The sequence below is a fragment of the Triticum urartu genome, chromosome 6 (assembly GCF_003073215.2).
Source record: "Triticum urartu cultivar G1812 chromosome 6, Tu2.1, whole genome shotgun sequence".
Taxonomy (NCBI): domain Eukaryota; kingdom Viridiplantae; phylum Streptophyta; class Magnoliopsida; order Poales; family Poaceae; genus Triticum; species Triticum urartu.
This window is the reverse complement of record NC_053027.1, coordinates 19,679,251-19,696,675: the sequence shown is the minus strand read 5'-3', so window position 1 is coordinate 19,696,675 and position 17,425 is coordinate 19,679,251. Positions and strand designations below refer to the sequence as shown.

Genomic DNA, 17,425 nt, shown 5'->3' with positions numbered 1-17,425 from the left:
AGCTGCATTTTGAGTTAGCAAGGTATCTAGCACATGTAAACCATTGTGTCGTGCACTCAGAAGCAATTATGTCTTCTACAACGATCACAAAGAGCAAGTTTCACGGAGCGGTTTTGTGTCTTTACGACAGTCACCGCTGACCATCGTCGGCTTCTTCATTCATACATGCTGCAAGGTAAGCCATGTCGGAGCGAGCGGAGGAGGCTGATTGCCACGAGGAAAGGGAGGAGGAGCAAAGCAATCTGTGTGGTACAGGTGGAGATGGAGATCTAGTTGCTCCAGCGCGCTGGCTGTACCCGGTGCCTCTCTTCTCTGAACGATTCCTTGTCAACCCTTCCATATTTACCTGACAAGGAAAACAGAACACCATGACATACAGTTTTGCGTCTAAAAAGAAGATGAAAGAAGGGGAGTGAAAAGAACGGACCGGCCGGTGATCCTTCTAGTGCGACTTCAGAGAATTAAACTACAAGAAAACACTACTGAAGGAGCTCTCGGCTGACATGAAAGGGCTAAAAAGAAAAGAACACAAAAAAGATGGCTTCGCCCGGGTTCGAACCGGAGACCTTCAGTGTGTTAGACTGACGTGATAACCAACTACACCACGAAACCTTTTCTGTCCAAATTTTGATTTAGAATCCTTTTGTTCGGAGATTTCACGCTGGAGCTTCCCCACCGCAAGCTATCAGGCACTTGATCAATTTATTTACCGTATCAGTATTCTTCACGTTAGACAGTGGCTGATGGTCGCAAGTGTCGCAATCTTTCTTCAAAGCGTCATTGTGGAGGTGTGCTCATCCTTCTCCCTGCGGCCTTGTCTCCCGAGGTAAACCTCAAGTTCTTGGATTGGGTGATGGAGGCGTCTTCGTGTCTTTCTCCCCCTTTGAGGGCATCGTTTCAGAGCTGACTACGACAGGAAAACCGGTGGTTGGGGGTATCTTATCCGCGTGGTTTGTTGAGGAAGTTGTACTAGGGACGATGACATCTGCTTGGCACAAATGATGGCGTCAAGATGAGTTTAGGCCGTGGCTCGAACTCTGGTAGTTTGACTCTTTTCGGTGGGTCCGATGAGTTCTTCTGTGGTTCACTAGGTTGTTGTGGAGTCGGAGCTGCGTTGGAATGAGTCCAGCTGGTGATGATGGTGGGCACTTGATGGTCGCTTGCGGTGAGCCCAGTTGGTGTAAGCCCTGCATATTTCCCTTCCGATGGTTGTAGACAAAGTCGAAGTTGTCGGTCGCTAGCGTGTATGGCCAGTTGTTGGCATGGGCCATCATGGCCTGTGTACAACTATTTGTGGGTTGGGTTTGTTGGTGGGGCTCTACTATAAAGTCTGGGTCGTTTGTTCGGGGGCAAACAATAATGATGATGTGCTTGCGACCTCTTCGATGGTTGCCTTTTTTTTGCTACTCTGCACGTCAAGTGACCAGTTGGTCGATGTTGGGCATTGTGTGTGGGTTGAATTGTGTTGGTTTTAGCCCAATTTTCTCCTAATTAACCTAATAATTCTTGTTTATTTATTGATTAATAATGAAAATGGCAAAATAAATACCCTGCCCGCCCTTGACCCCCGCGTCGCCCGAGTCGGGCGACTCAGAGGAAACTCTAGACGCCGGTGGCCGGCACCCATCCTCCACCTGCCCCCGCGTCACTGCCGCCAGAGGGCTGGCCGACGAAACCACGCCGGGCCTTGGGATGGTGCGGCGGGGCTGTCTTTCCTCCCCCACCCCCACCCCCCGCCAGATCTGTTTGGCAGCGGCAGAGGCTGCCTCTCCCGGCTTCCCCTGCTCGCTGGCGGGGTGGGTGCTTGCCTCGGCCGAACTTCCCCCGTGGTGGCTCACTGTCTGCCCCGGACGCGATTTGGACGCCCTTTCTAGCTGATTGTAGTGCTCCGGCCGGCCAGCCATGGCGGCCGGTTGAGCCCTGCTAGCTGCGGCTCCACCCATCTGCTCGAGCTTTAGGACCGCCTCTTCGCGAGGCGGCCATGCAGGCTGTTGGATGCGGTTGTTCCGATCGGTGGTTGCCTTTTGGATTGGTTGGGAGTTTGGCTGCGTGTGAGACCACTTCGACGACGACGACCACTACCACTCCCAGGGGCGGCTTCAGCCCGGTGGGCATGGACTTGCGTTCACGACCGGTCGGTGCGGCTTCGGACTGGACGAGCCTCGGGAGATGCGCTCTTTTACGGCTTGTTGGCTCCTTTGGCTCGTTGGCTCCTCGGCGTCTCTGCACCACCACCACCTAGCGGGTGCCTTGGTTAACCATCCATCCCAGTGCATCTACGTCTCTGGCATGTTCTGGAGCTGAATCCCCTTCCAGCTCCTTTAGTCCGTCTGCACTCATGCTGCCCTGGTCCCCGCGGCCCGGATCTGTGCCTTCTTCTAGATCTTGTCTTGTCCGAGGCTACGATCACCGTCCCATCCCCGCCGCCTCTCATTCCGCGCGGCCACACATCCTTCCCCTCCTCCAGAGTTCTCATGTCCGGCGATGCCCGGTTCCTCCTTCAACGTCGTGCGTGGTTCCCCTTCCCGCAGTCGCAGCTCCGGCCTATGCCCGACGACCTCCTCTTCGACAGTGTTCCAACGGCTTGAAATTGGCCTGGGCTAAACCCTACATCTTATGCTAGCAGCAGCGACACCCGCGGGTGCTGTCCGCTTCTTGAAGGCGCTGCCATGGCCGTTTTATGTGCCCTCTTCGAGCATTGGGGGAAACTCTAGGTCCGAGTTTCCGGATCGGATGACGATGGTGTCTAGGTGTCACTATTCTCCTTCATGAAGGTGTTGTCTTGATTGCTCGCGACATCCTCGGTGCTGGCTTTGGAGTTTTGGTCGTCTAGTTGTTGATTGGATTGCTTCTCCAGTTGGCGAGTTTAGCCGTGTTCTTCGTTGTTTGGGTCGAGCATCTCATGTCTCTTCGCTTCGATCATCATGTTCATGCCCCTTTGCGTCCATGCCATGTGTTTTACAAGCTCATTTACTAATTCTAACTTTTTCTATTAATGTAATGATTGCATATTGGCGAAAAATAAATAAACGCATCCCCGGTTCCCCACCCGACTCCTTTCTTCTTCAAGAAAAAATAACTCATTTTCCTCTTGCTTGCGCGTGCTAGCGGTTCCCAAATCCCACCAGCGCCGCCACAAGCCGCCGGTCGCCGGTGGCCGCTCCCCCGGATCCCGCCGTCGCCGCTCCCTCGCTTCCTCCGTAGTGCACGCATCCTCCGCCGGACGCCGCCCCACCTCCCCCGTCGCGCAGAGCATCCAGGCGGGACGCCGACGCCCTCCCTCTTCCTCGACGCCCATCTCCTAGCCACCGCCCTCCTAGGCGCCCCCTCCTCGACAACGACCCGAATCTGCCTCTTCTCCAACGCCGGCCGCCGCGGATCTGCATCTGCCTCGTCGCCGGGCGGTGAGCTCCTCTTCCACTCTCGTGCGTGTGCTAGCTGCTGCCGCTCGAGCTACTGGTGTTGTGCTGCTGCTTGTGTTATGGATTGGTGGTTGTGTTGATGCTAGTGGCTGCTTTTCTCGGAAATTTGTCAATTTTTCAATTGAAGCATGTGTACACAGTGGGGGCATTTTTTCCCCTAATACACAGCGGGCATTTTACTTGTGGAGATAGTGTGCATTGCTCTGTTGTTTGTAGATAGTGCTTAATGGACTTTTTTTATTTTTGATACACTAGTACATTTTACACATCGCACTAATACAGCGGTCTGGCGCATAGGTGAAGTACAGATGCAAAAGCAGAAATGCATCTGTAGCTGGTTAATATCACAAGTGTTCCCTAAATGGAAGTAGAGATGCAAGTATCAGTACTGATGCGAATGTGATTCAAGTATCAGTACAAGTGTTGGTTGCTATCTCTTATTTTTTGACATGCCTGACTCGTCAAAATACTGCATTGTAGCTGTGAAAGTGTTTGACTTATACTTGCTTGTTCTTTGAGTTTTCTTGCTTACGATGACCCATTATGTGGATGAAACTATTTTCTTTCTCCTCCAGGATGTTCCTCGCCAAATCCAAGGAATCGATGCAGTATCAGGTCATGGAGGGGAGGAAGGGCATGCAAGAGTCAGACACTGCACCTGTTGTTCAAGTACCCAGAGAGCCTGCCATCGTTATCAATGGTGTCCCACACTTTCCTCCTGATTTCGCATCTGGTTCACAACTTGCAGTAAGAGATGCCCCGCGATCTGGAGTTGATCATCGCTTTGGTGAATGGCTAGTAGAGAGGAAAGTGAGAAAGTGGTTTGGAGACAAGTACTATGCAGGGCAAGTTGTCAGGTATGACAGTGGAAACAATTGGTACACCGTTGTCTATGAAGATGGAGACCAGGAAGATCTTGAGTGGCACGAACTGGAGGAGATCCTGCTACCGTTGGACATAACCATTCCACTCAACACACTTGTGATGGACAAATTCAATCATCAGAATATTGCTCCTGACTACAGAACTAATGTTGCTAGCAATCAGATGGTGGTCAGAGCGGTAAATCGCCAACAGTCAAACAACCTGCCACTACCAGGGCGGCTTCAGGCGTCAGCATCAGCAGGAGAAAATGCTCTAGTATGTCTGAAACCTAGTGATCAACCTAAGAAAAGGGGCAGGCCTCGAAAGGATAGAAGTACATCAGGTGATATTCAACCTGTGCGCAAAACAACAGGTGATATTCAACCTAAAAAAAGAGGCAGACCTCCAAAAGAACCTGGAGAGAAGAGTATTGATAGGCGCAAATTAGAGACTGTCAGGGCAGAAAAACTGAAGAGAGAAAGCATGCTTCTGCGAGGGCCACCACCTGGAAGCCAGTCATTCTAATAATCAATATCACCGTTCCAATATCTAGTAGATATCTCTAAATATTCCAGTCTATGTATGCTTGCGACACTAGCTTTCAATGTACTTTGTACAACCCAACCCAGCGTACTTTTAAATCTATATTTACTATGCGACTGCTGCTGTCATATCAAAATTTTCTCCTAGACGAGTATATCTGCAAGCTGCTTAAAATTCTTCTGGTACAGTCTTTAGAAGTTCCCCTTGTGGAAATGGAACCTAGTTGTGGGTTAATTTCTTTTCCTGTGCAAGTGCATCTGCAACTTGTTTAAAATTTCTTCTGGTACAGTCTTGCAACTTCTCCTTCTGGAAATGGTACCTAGTTGTGTTCGTCTGGCTGAATTCTTTTGAAAGATCCTTGAGTTGTTTCACGAGTGCTGGAAGGCTGACAATAGATGGAAAACACCTGTAGATTCATGTATACATATTAACTACTGCTTGCACTACACAGTGTAAATCTGCCATGACAAGGTGTTCAGCGATTTTTGCTAGCCTATGCGAGATTTCCTTTGCTCCAGTTTGGTCTTGCAAAATGCGTACGAATCTATAAGAGACGTATCAGCAAATACCTTGCTTCAAGAGACGGTGCCAACACCATTTTTTGGCATTTGGAGTGACTGAACCATGGCAATCAGCGCGGTGAATCACCTGCGTGCGTGCTACTGGTGGAGACGGAGATCTACTCCAGCGCGCTGGCTGTTCCCGGTGTCTCTCTTCTCTGAATGATGATTCCTTCTCAGCTCTTCCATGCTTACCTGACAGACAGGAAAACAGAACACCATGACATACAGTTTATCTGCAGCTATCTATCCTGTTCCATACTGCGTTGAGTTGCTCTTAAGAAGATGATACGACACAACGGTGATGAACTGATAGAATTAAACTTCATGAAAAAAAACTACTCAAGGAGCTTGGCTGACATGTGTTCAGAGAAGAACACACACAAAAAATGATTAAATGGCTTCGCCCGGGTTCGAACCGAAGATTCCTAGTGGGGTTAGCGATCAGGCAATCAGTTTATTCTTCAGGTGAGATAGTGGCTGATGGTCAATTTGTACTATGAGATACCCACGGCAGATTCTGAACAGTCTTCTAATTTCAGATCATGATTTGGATTATATCAATTAGTACTTTCTATGTCCAGAGCAACCAAGAACCACCAGTGCTGGTTCTAGCACAATATGAAAAACATCATATATACCAATCTCTGTAATATCACATGCTTGTCGCAGGCAAGTGTAGAGACAATAGACACCATACCAGCAACAACTTCGCAACAAGTTAAACATACAAAACACATCATATCATACATACCAACCTCAGTCGATGGCGTCACCATGAATACATACATATCTGTGACTAGTTCCGGCACAACACAATTGAACATTCATGATAAATCTCCAGGGTATTAAATTACATGTCCACGGCAAACCAAGAACCAACATATGCTGGTTCTAATACAGTACAAAAAACAGCATACCAATCTCGGACGATGGCATGCACCTTGAATGCATACATATCCCGACTAGTTCTAGCACAATACACTTGAACATCGATTGATACATGATAAATCTCCAGAGTATTTATCAAATTACATGAGAGCAAAGAAAGAACCAGTGTTGTTGATCTCTTCTCAGCTTCTACCCATTAAATAGTTTACCTCGCAAGGAAGCCCAGGTAACAACCACTTGGACATAGACCCGGTTGTACAGGCTGTCACATAGCGAGTACCACGAGGCTCTCCATCTCCTCTTGAACAAGAAGGTGCAGAAGACCACCCACAGACCCATCACATATCCGGAACCAGTGGCGACGAAAAACGAAACCACATCACCATCACCTGCATCTCGATGGCTTTCTCCTGGAATTGGCTCTGGCTGTGAACATTTCCGCGAGAGAGGGGGGGCACAAAGGCCCGTGTTGCCAATATAAATAGATGCCTGGTCTTCAAGTGTTTGCAGTTGATTTCCAGCCGGTATCTTTCCTTCCAGATTGTTGAAGACAGGTTCAGGCGACTCAATGATGTGAGAGCCGACAAGCTTGAAGGGATCTCACCAGACAACTCATTTTGTGATAGGTCAAGTGACTCCACTTGCACTAAAGCGCCAATATTCTCAGGAATTTTGCCGTTGAAGTTGTTCGATGATAGGTTCAGGTTCTTCAGTTGTACAAGAGTGCCGATCTCTGCAGGGATCTCTCCGGTAATACTATTACAGGATAAATCAAGATTCACCATGTATATAATCTCTCTTGACCTTTTGTGAGTACCGTGAAATTCACAGTGTAGTCAATTAGTTGATTTTGACCAAAACCAAATTCAGAACTAGAGGCATACTGAAGATAATCAGTTTTGTCTCTTGTTTGTGCCATGCCTGTGGGACTAAAAATGGATCTCGGTATGCTCCCCGATATATTGTTGTAGGCAAGGTCCAAATATTGAAGATTGACAAGTTTTGAAAGCTCGACTGGAATGGGACCATAAAACGTATTGGATCTCAGTCGTAAGAATGATAGAGACAATAGCTTCTCCCCAATCCATGCTGGTAAAGTCCCAGAGAACTGATTATGTCCGAGATCAAGAAAGATGAGTCTTGGGCATTTCTGGAGTAGTGAAGGAAATTCACCCGAGAGGTTGTTGTTTCTTAAGCTTAGATTGGCAATACCCAGGCCTGTCATGTTTGTGCTGGATTCATTGACTAGGCAATCGGTAATTGACCCATTGAGACCATTTCTTGATAGATCTAACAATCTCAATGCTCGCAAACTGCACAAAGAAGATGGAATGGCGCCAGAGATCATGTTGTTATATAGAAGAAGTGTCCTAAGCCCCGGCGCTCCAAAGTCTAATGGAAGTGGCCCAATTACTCTGTTCCCACTGAGATCAAAGCTAGTGAGATTGCTGGGAAGCTTAGGTATTGGACCATCAAGCTGGTTAGAACTGAAATCCATTACGACTCCTCTCATAAATTCCATTGTTGATGGGAGGACCCCTGAAATCTGATTATTTCGAATATTGAGATACTCTGCTGAGGAAGCTGCGATCCAAAACCAACCTGGTACAATGTCATTTATGCTTGTGTTTGATATATCAAGATTCCATAAGTGTGTTTGCCATCTAAGCCACATTGGAAATTTAGGCCCTAGCTGGCAGGACCGAAGGTGAAGCATTCTTAGACTGAAAGGAGGAACCCATGTTGGACTCACTGTGATGGTTACGGAGTTGTGTGACAAGATCAAACTGTCTAACATATCTAGACGCGATAAATGGCCTTCGCGTATGACCCCATCTAGGTTATTGGAGTTAAGGTCCAAAATTGTCAGCTCCGTGAGCTCTCCTATCCACAGTGGCAGATGACCAGTGAGTTTGTTATGATCGAGAACCAGCCAGCTCAGGTTGCTTAATGCTTGTACTGGTGCAGTTGGCAGGCTTCCAGTCAGATTGCTGTCCGATAGATACAGCTTCTGTAGTTTATTCCTTGAACAATTGGGTAATCGATGGAGTAATTCTGTTATACTCCCATTGATATTGCTCGTATAAGAATATAATACCTCCAGATTACATAGGTTCTTCATATTGGATGGCATCATGCCAACAAGACTATTTGCTGATAAATGAAGTTCCACCATGGAGGTCATATTACCTATCTCGTCCGGAAACGGGCCATAGAAACCATTGTATGAGATATCTAGATACTTGAGGCTAGTTAAATCCCAAAACCAGTTGGGCGTGCTACGCTGATGGAACTGGTTGCCCACAAGAAAGAGTGTTTCAAGAGATGTCAGATTTGAGAGCTGAAGAGATTCAGGGCTAGTTCTAAGCTGGCAAGAGGTAAGAAAAAGAAATTTCAGAGTTGGAAGCATGTTAACCACTGGAAGCCAGTGAACAATTGCACTGAGGTCCACGTAGGTCATATCCAGGTGCTCAAGGGAAGTTAACCGTGACAACCACATGATATCCGTGGAGTATGTGCCATCATGGATATCACGGTCCTGGTACGAGGACCGAAGATCTAAGTATTGTAAGTTGGAGAGATTACCGAGCTGCGGTGGTATCCTTCCGATGAACATTGACATTGATAGGTCAAGATATCTCAACTTATGGAGAGAACCGATGAACTCCGGTATTTGCATCTTGTCAAATTCATTGAAGCTGAGGTCGAGATACCGCAGATGTTGTAAACCGAGCAACGAGGAGCTTATGTTGCCTGCTAGCACCTTCCTACTGTCACTGTCGATTGTGTAACCGCTGCCTTGGAGATCGAGCTTGACAACATGGCCGGTTCTGTTGCTGCAATAGACACCCTTCCACCCGCAGCAGTCGTCACCCTTCCATGACGAAAGGAGGTTGGCCGGGTCTGAGAGACCTGCCCTGAAGGCGAGAAGGGCAGACCTCTCACTGGCTATACAGGCGGTGTTTGTATCGTTTGGCTGCGGGGTAGATGTGTGCTCTGTGGTGCTCTTGGCTTGAGCGAACAAGAGAAAGGCTATGGCTATCTGGATGTAGGAGAGTTGAAGCGTGTCCATGGGTGATTTTGCCATGAGTACGTGTTCTTGTTGGTGTTGGATACCCCATGGTATGCATGATATATATGTAATCCGACTCTTGGTGTCACCTATGGTGGTTATTCAATGATGTGCATGCTCATGGAGTTTCCTGCCGTGTTCATTTTGGCATCTTAGGTAGCACACCAAGGAGGACTCTCGGGCTTGGAATTGAGTAAAAGCAACTGGAGAGTGTAGTTGCATATTATGTTTAATTAAAGCAACCGTCTGTAATGAAATATGTAATCCAAACTCTTGGTGAACCTATGTATGGTGGTTACTCAATCTCATGCACGCTCCTAAAGTTTCCTGTCTTGTCCTTGTCGATCTGATTGCTATTCAATCATATGCACCGACTGATTGCGATTCAATCATATATATAACCGGTGGGCTGTTAGGCTTGGGATTTGATTTGATTAAGGCAACTGGAGAGTGGCCGGAGTTGCATATAATCAAGCAGAGCAGTTGTTGGCAACAGGAAAAAGGGCCTACTATATGATCTGGTTACCAGTAACCCTGAATGTAAACATTCCAGTAATTTTATAATCTACTCCGTATATGTGTAGGATGTTGATGTGTGTTCTTATATAGAATAACTGATGAACTCCATAGCTAACAGATCCATCTAGGGTCCAAATTAAGTTTGGTCTGAAATAAGTTCAGATCTTCAAACGTATGGCATGAATCTGCGAGGGCAAGGAGTGTAGGAAGGAGAGAACCTGGCGGTCTTGGCGCCGGTGACGAGGACGGACCGAGAAGCCGTCGAGCTGGTGGGAAGAAAACGCCGCCCCCTTCCCCGCTGGTATCGGCCGTGGCGCGACGTGGTGGCACAGGTCGCCGGCCATGCCGGGCCGACGAGGAAAGGGAGGAGTAACATAGCAACCTCCGTGCGTGCCTCTCTTCTCTGAATGATGATTCCTTCTCAGCTCTTGCATGCATGCATGCTTACCTGACACCATCGGCTGAGATGAAAGAGTTCAGAGAAGAACACACAAAAGAAAATGGCAACAAAAAAATATTACAAATGGCTTCGCCCGGGTTCGAACCGGAGACCTTCAGTGTGTTAGACTGACGTGATAACCAACTACACCACGAAACCTTTTCTGGTTGTTTTTCAATAACAAACATATTTGTTACGTTTGTTCTGACAGAAAAGGTGATGTGGCACTGTAGTTCATTTTTTACCGCTCGGCAACCAAAAGGGAAACATCAAAGCTACTGGAGATCCATCCCATCAAACGTGAGTTATTAGCAACAGAACTACGGGCTTTCATTTAACAATGTGCAATTCAAGGCGATTGAGATCGACTTCAATCCTAGAGACCGCGGATAACTTGTAAATCTAGCACAGCCCAAGAACGGTTAGTTCTGCAAGCAACCAGACACTCGATCCGTCTACTGATCCAATCACAGCACCATACACCGCAGATGCTCTCAAGAAGGATCATTCTACTTCTGCCAGAAAACTATACATTGCATGGTTTTTTTTGTTGAACTTGGGAGGCAATACATGGAACACCACATAGAGCCGATGCTGCCCATATACAACCAGAGGTTATTTTTGTTTGTAAATTATATATATATAAGAGAGAGAGAGAGAGAGAGAGAGAGAGAGAGTTGCTAATTATGGCATACTGACATTGCTTGTATAATTCCTGTAGGTATGAACTTTTAGTGTTTATCTAGAGGTCCAATGCACTTTCAGTACCAGTGCATTGTGGACTTTAAAACTAGATCCTTAACTGTAACTGCTTTGCACTTTGTTCAGTTTATTTTCAGAAGGGATTTGAGATGGTGCCCAACATTTAGTAACTCAGCTTCTTATTATCTACTCCCTCCATAAGATACATCCATTTCTCAGACAAGTATTTCCGGACGGAGGGAGTAGATAATAAGAAGCTAAGTTTATGGCATTAGAGCATTTACCTAGGGAATGATTTGCCTGCTCCCGTGGAAGAATAAAGAATCAAAAGTTGCCAGATTCCAGATGTCAAAAAAAAAATCAGACATTAAGAATCTCTGATTTCTGTGTTACAAATTTGTTCAACAAGAAAGTCTTAAATGAACTAGTTGGATGATCTTCTGATTGCTTGAACTTGAGAGGTGCATCACAAGGGTCTTGGGTTCAGGTACATCTATGTCGATTGGCTGGACATATCCCATGGCTACTTGTTGTGCCATTTCTGACCAATTTTTTTTTTAGAATAGGTTCTGCTCCATTTTCACCCTATTTGTTTCATGGCATGCCTACTTGTTTCATGTTTAATTAAAATTTTGCTTACATCCCGATGAGTTGCCTTTTCGACTCTTTTTTCCATGGGTGCGGCGTTGTATTGACTCTCTGAAGTGCTTTTATTCCACTCTTTCTGAATGTCCCATAATATAGGACGATTTTGCAGTTCATATGGAACTGCAAAAACGTCTTATATTATGGAACGGAGGGAGTAGATAATAAGAAGCTAAGTTTATGGCATTAGAGCAGTTACCTAGGGGATTTAATTCATTGTTGCACTCTGCCTGCTCCCGTGGAAGAATCAAGAACCAAAAGTTGCCAGATTCCAGATGTCCAAAAACTTCAGACATTCAGAATCTCTGATTTCTGTGTTAAAAATCTGTTCAACAAGAAAGTCTTAAATGGACTAGCTGGATGATCTTCTGCTTGCTCGAACTTGAGAGGTGCATCGCAAGGGTCTTGGGTTCAGGTACATCTATGTCCATCGGCTGGACATATCCCATGCCTACTTGTTGTGTCATTTCTAACCGGTTCTGCTCCATTTACACCCTACCTGTTTCACTTCCATGTGTAATTAAAAATTTGCTTACATGCTGATGAGTTGTATATACTCTCTCAAGTGCTTTTATTTCACTCTTTCTGAATGCTGAGGACCAGCATGTTTTCAGAGCCAAAACTGTTAAGAGTAAATCTAGTTTGTTGTAGTGTGCAAATGTGTTTTGCTGGCACAGTGGGGTGGGTTGATGGTGGACTGTGCCTGTTGCAGCCATCAGTTCACGCATTGGGTGTACTGAAGATGAAAAGAGAGGAGCCGGCGTGTGTTGCTGGTTCAGTCTTGACTGAGAAAAAAAGGACGGCATTTGTTGCCTGGATCACAACTGAGTCATCCTCTGTTCTTGTTCGCCTGTGTGTTGAGTCCATTTCATCGAGCGCTTTGAATCCACTAAAACCTGTCGAGACAACAAAAGAGGTGGCCAACAGAAACAAATTATTTCACTAAATCCAACCAAAAAAGTGGCAGCATGGTAGTGCATGCTAATGGTAGTTCACTGAGGGAAATTAATTTTGTTGACATGAGGATATAAATACTGAAGAACTTTTTTCCCTCTCAAATTGACAGCGGGGCTACTTGGTCGACTGCCACTACTCTCTGTCTGATAACCGGCTATGCCGATTGGCGGCACAGGTGAGGGGACACTAGCATGGTTGCTTCCCTGTAAAAAATGATGTTGTGGGAGCGATTGCTTCGGCGGAGGCGGTCCTCCAAGAAGATCACATATTACTTGATAAATCATCGGTTATCGCGATTTCCTTCAAGTAGGTCCAGAATTCATTGACTGAATCTTCTGCGTGCTTAATTATGGCGGGCAGAGATGTCTTGCAGAGTCGTTACTCATCTTTGAAGCCAGGCTAGGAGTGTGTCCTATTGAGAATAGAAGGTACTCCTATTCCAGAGCCGAAATCATGGTACCTTGAGTAGTGGAGTCATTTGACCCAATTAATACCTGGTGTGCTACTGTGGTGTACTTCAGAGCTTGTGAAATAATGAAAAAAAAAAGAGTAAACTTAGTACAGCAACGAGTATATCAGTATTATGCCATCAATAATTAAGTTTATATTGTCTCGTTTGATTTCCAGGACTATCTTTAACTTGTCTTACATGGTATATGCACCCACCAAACAAGACAACCTGAAGATAACCCCTATCCCAAAACTACTAGCAGAAAATCTACCCAACTATGACCTCTATTTTCTACTATGTGAATATAAATACATGCATATTTTCTTATGCTTAGTATCCATATATGTATTTTCTTCGAGCTAATTTCTTATGCTAATATAGAATATAGATCACCGCTGCCTTCAGGTATGCTATGCAAGGCAGGCCGCCACCCTCTGTAGCAACCGACGTCCTCCTGCTTCCGGTCCTCCGACCCTCCTCGCAGGAGAGCCACCATGTCGTCCATGGAGACGGCCTCGTCGTCCTTGCCCAGCATCCTCCTCAGCTCCTGCTTGCTGATGACCAGCTTCACCCTCACGACGGCGCCCTCCGGGTCAGCCGCGGCGGCAGGAGGCGCCTTAGCATCGGAGGGGAACAGGCGGTGCAACTGCCCCATGCCGCCCGCCCGGCCGTCGAGGCCTTGCTTCTGCGGCCGGAGCGCGTCGTCGGCGTCGGAGGAGCCGGAGACGCGTGCGAGGGCGCCCTTGGAGAGGGGTGGCGCCGGGAGCGGCTTGAGGACTTCGCCGTCGACCACGCTCATCACCTTGATCTCCCTTCTGTCCTGGATCACCAGGCAGTTCCCCATCGCCGGTGAGGAGCTGAGCTGCGGGTAGATTGGTGATGAGCTACGAGGGAAGCACGCGCAGCGGAAAGATCACAATACGCAAGTGCTCGTTGTGGGTTGTGGCTATGTAAGTGGGGGGTTGGACGGACGGACCAGTGGAGTGGTCTATTTAAAGAATTGATAGCAGAGAATGTCCAAATATTTGAGAGCTTATTTCACTAATGCCATTGCACTATTTACTTCCATTTTTGTGGCAAATTCTCTTCTTTTTTTCCCTGTTGAAAGCGCCTGTTGGAGATGCTCTAAGTGAAGTGAAGTTGGCTCCTTGGGACAACAGCAGCAAAGCTATAGCCATTACACGAACGAGCGCTGTTTCGTTGGGACCATCTACTCTTTAGGTAACTGAATTTGCAATATCTGTGAACTGCAAAACGTCTTATATTTAAAAACATATAGATATTATCTCTTTTTTTCTCAGTAAACAAAAACATAAATTGTGTAGTTATGAAAAACAAAACAAAACATTCTAAAGGAAGAAGGAACTGAAGACATCGATGTGACCAAAAGATCGGTATTGAAATGCCAAACCGGTGCTGGACTGCCTATCGCGGCTTTCCCCGTGAGGTCTCCTGCGCTCTCTGTGACCAGGAACTAGAGTGCACGCAGAACCTACCCTGCAACTGCTCCTTCTCGCACCAAGTTTGGCACGAGGTCTTCTCCCGGTGCGGGCTTACGACCCTCCTTCTCGCCCAAGACATTTCATTCATGTGATGGTGGGCGAACTCCTTCCACCTAGTGTCGGTGCAGCTGCGCAAGAGTTTCACATCCATCGTTTCTCTCATAGCCACCGTTGCTTTGGAAGCATTGTAACGACTGCATCTTGGACACCCAACGCCCCTCCTCTAGTTGTGCCATCCAAACCATTCAAGAAGAGGCGCGTCTCTAGGTTCATGTCGGGGCCAAGGGTATAGGAAAAATCCTACAGGTGAGTTAGTGCATGTTTTAGTGGGGTTGAGCAACCCCCCCCCCCCCATCTATGGACTATGTTCTGCTCCTCTGATCACACCGCATCGTCCCTGTGCATTGCTTTAGAAGGCCATTTATTTATTTTAGGGTTTTTTCCCTTTATTTGAATACGAGGCTTTAAATTCCCTCAATTCCAAATGTCAAAAATTTTAAACAAGATGCATGAATGCTTTGATGCATTTATTAAATTACCATAGTCTAGGGTTGTGACACCATGTGAGACCACGAGTCCCATCATCATATGCCTGCTGTTACGGAGGAGGGATGGGGTGGGGACCGGGGACTGCATTGCGGTGCTATAGTCAGGCCACTTAGGATTAGAGTTTCATTCTCCAATGGCAGAGTTGTGATGGTGATGGAGTGGGGGATCGTCTAGTTGTTGTTGTTCTAAAGAGGTGGGTTTGTTTTCCTTCATGTTATGGAGGTGGTCTTTGACAGTGTCTTCTGGCATAGCAGGCTTCGTGTTTTTCTCATCCAGCTTCTTCTCCGACTGGCGTTGTTCGTCCATCTTCAACATCGTCATGGAACTTGTGAGGATTTGGTATCTCAGATATATTTGGTCGAATCTGGGGGGTGGTGATGTGTTTTACAGATTGTTGTTCATGGCAACTTTAGGGTTTTCCTGGCGACTTCTTGGTCGCTGCCTTATCACCGTTTTCTTGTCTCTGATGATCTTTATGAGGTTCAATGGCATCATCAAGTTTCGCTCATGGGCTACACCAATGAGTGAGGAAGACGATTTCGATTTCTCATAGGATCAGGTTGATAGACTTCAATATGGGGCTTCGGCCTTTCACAAAAGTAAAAAGAAGAAAAAAGACTAAACAAAAGGGGGGAAAGGCGTCTAGACGCAAAAGAAAATTCAAGCAAGTGAATAATAGCAAAAATGTCTTTTGGTTTGTTCCTTACTGTCTTTGATTGCGCTTGACGACCGGGGTGTCCCTTGGGTTAGTAATTAGGAACCATCGCTCTTATTTGTAAATAAAAAAAATCTCTCGCATTGCGTCTTATATATGTTCTACAATGAAATAGATTAACAAATAAATAGGCACCAAACACTATTTTTCATAAAATAGTTTAACTTTCTTGGTGACACATAGTCAATCTCAATTTTGAATCCTGTTTAAACCTTTATGATCACTAATTTTATGTGGCGCCCCCCTTCCACTTCACCTCATGGATAGGTAGAGGGAATGCACATTTGACATGATGGAGAATTAGTGACAATACTGATACCGTTTACAAGTTTTAGTTAATTTTATCAAGTCTGAATTTAATATCAAATAATCATATAAACTCAACTTGATTTTTTGGTTTTTTGGTATCATCATGAAAAGCCGATTATCGACTATTAACACAAAACTTTCGCAAAATCCTATAGAACAAGTTATTGGGAAAACCATATTTGTGGGGAAAATGGAGTTTAATTGCTTACTAGCAACAACCTACCATATCTTCACGTAAGTATGAGGTTAGAAAATATTATGCGGGGCCCCAGATCTTGGAGGCAGGCCTAATCCATGTTGTGCTTGTGCTAGCTTTTATAGAATGTAGTGGAGCTAATAATCATTTGCATGTTGCCAAATTTGCAGCTGAAACATGAAACAATATCCCAAAAAATTATGTGCGTGTAGTGGTGATAAGTATGGGGAATTGGTCGAGAACAACCCCCGCCTTCCCTTAGCACTAACAAGTAATAACAACCAACCCATGAAAACATCCATTGCACCATATCATTTTTTATTTAATTAATTAGTAATTGCTCGGTAGGCCCCAAACATCCACCTTTGTTGTGTTATGCGTGTTTCTTTTGAGAACTTATGCGTGTTGTTTTACATGGTCTTTATGTGGGGGTTGGAACCTATTGAATTGCAGCATGATTATCTCAACATGAGTACAAAACACGGTTTGGTTAATATTGTGAAAGTACTTGACCTTTAAGTCATCTTAAGATGATTATAATTATCATGAAAACAAGCTTTATACTTAGCTTCATTAGTTGGCCAATTTCTAGCCAATTTTTGGGCAGATATGGTTTGTTCATGTGGCAACTTAATTTTGTGTATATAAACCCCAGCAACAAAATATCTGGTAAAATGACTTCAAAATTACGTATTTTCTCGTAACATGATTTCTGTATGCACACAAGCAAAAGTAAGAATTTTGTTTGCAAAAAGTTATGTTTACTTTCATAAAATAGTAAGTATTTTCATTTATTGTTTTCCATTTGATTGTACGGTTAGAATATAAAGCCAGATGAATGAGTCCATTAATAATGTGCCATAGACTTTGGTTTGTCCATCATTTTTTTCATGTGAAACTTTTGACATACCCATTTCTCATAATTGTCAAATAAACACCTTTAAATCCCTCATGAAAAACATTTTCGTAAGGTATGTATTTTATATTGTAGATGTTCATATTTCCCCCCTATAAACTTAGTCTAAGTTTACAAAGTTTGACTTTGCCAAAACTTATATGCACTAGAATTTGGCAAGAAGGGAGTACTT

General features: G+C 45.4%; 2 protein-coding genes, 2 non-coding genes and 1 pseudogene across 5 annotated transcripts; 1 reads left to right on the top strand and 4 right to left on the bottom strand.

The window, feature by feature from the left end:
* Positions 1 to 538: 538 nt before the first annotated feature.
* Positions 539 to 612, bottom strand: TRNAV-AAC. The gene has a single exon. It is a non-coding gene; the product is annotated as a tRNA-Val (tRNA).
* Positions 613 to 3,049: 2,437 nt separating this feature from the next.
* LOC125513463 lies at positions 3,050 to 4,981 on the top strand. 2 transcript variants are annotated; one of them, XM_048678582.1, is made up of 3 exons: positions 3,050 to 3,404; positions 3,998 to 4,629; positions 4,660 to 4,981. In XM_048678582.1, the coding sequence occupies exons 2-3, from the start codon at positions 3,999 to 4,001 to the stop codon at positions 4,809 to 4,811; spliced, it is 783 nt and encodes a 260-aa protein (XP_048534539.1). In that variant the 5' UTR covers positions 3,050 to 3,404; position 3,998; the 3' UTR covers positions 4,812 to 4,981. The 2 variants fall into 2 exon arrangements, with proteins under 2 accessions (XP_048534539.1, XP_048534538.1); XM_048678581.1 differs by having other exon boundaries at positions 3,051 to 3,404; positions 3,998 to 4,981.
* Positions 4,982 to 6,189: 1,208 nt separating this feature from the next.
* Positions 6,190 to 9,773, bottom strand: LOC125513461 (annotated as a pseudogene).
* Positions 9,774 to 10,396: 623 nt separating this feature from the next.
* On the bottom strand, positions 10,397 to 10,470 carry TRNAV-AAC. Its single transcript has one exon. It is a non-coding gene; the product is annotated as a tRNA-Val (tRNA).
* A 2,720-nt stretch (positions 10,471 to 13,190) lies between these two features.
* LOC125513595 lies at positions 13,191 to 14,030 on the bottom strand. Its single transcript, XM_048678735.1, has one exon. The coding sequence runs from the start codon at positions 13,908 to 13,910 to the stop codon at positions 13,434 to 13,436; it is 477 nt and encodes a 158-aa protein (XP_048534692.1). The 5' UTR covers positions 13,911 to 14,030; the 3' UTR covers positions 13,191 to 13,433.
* Between the last annotated feature and the right edge of the window lie 3,395 nt (positions 14,031 to 17,425).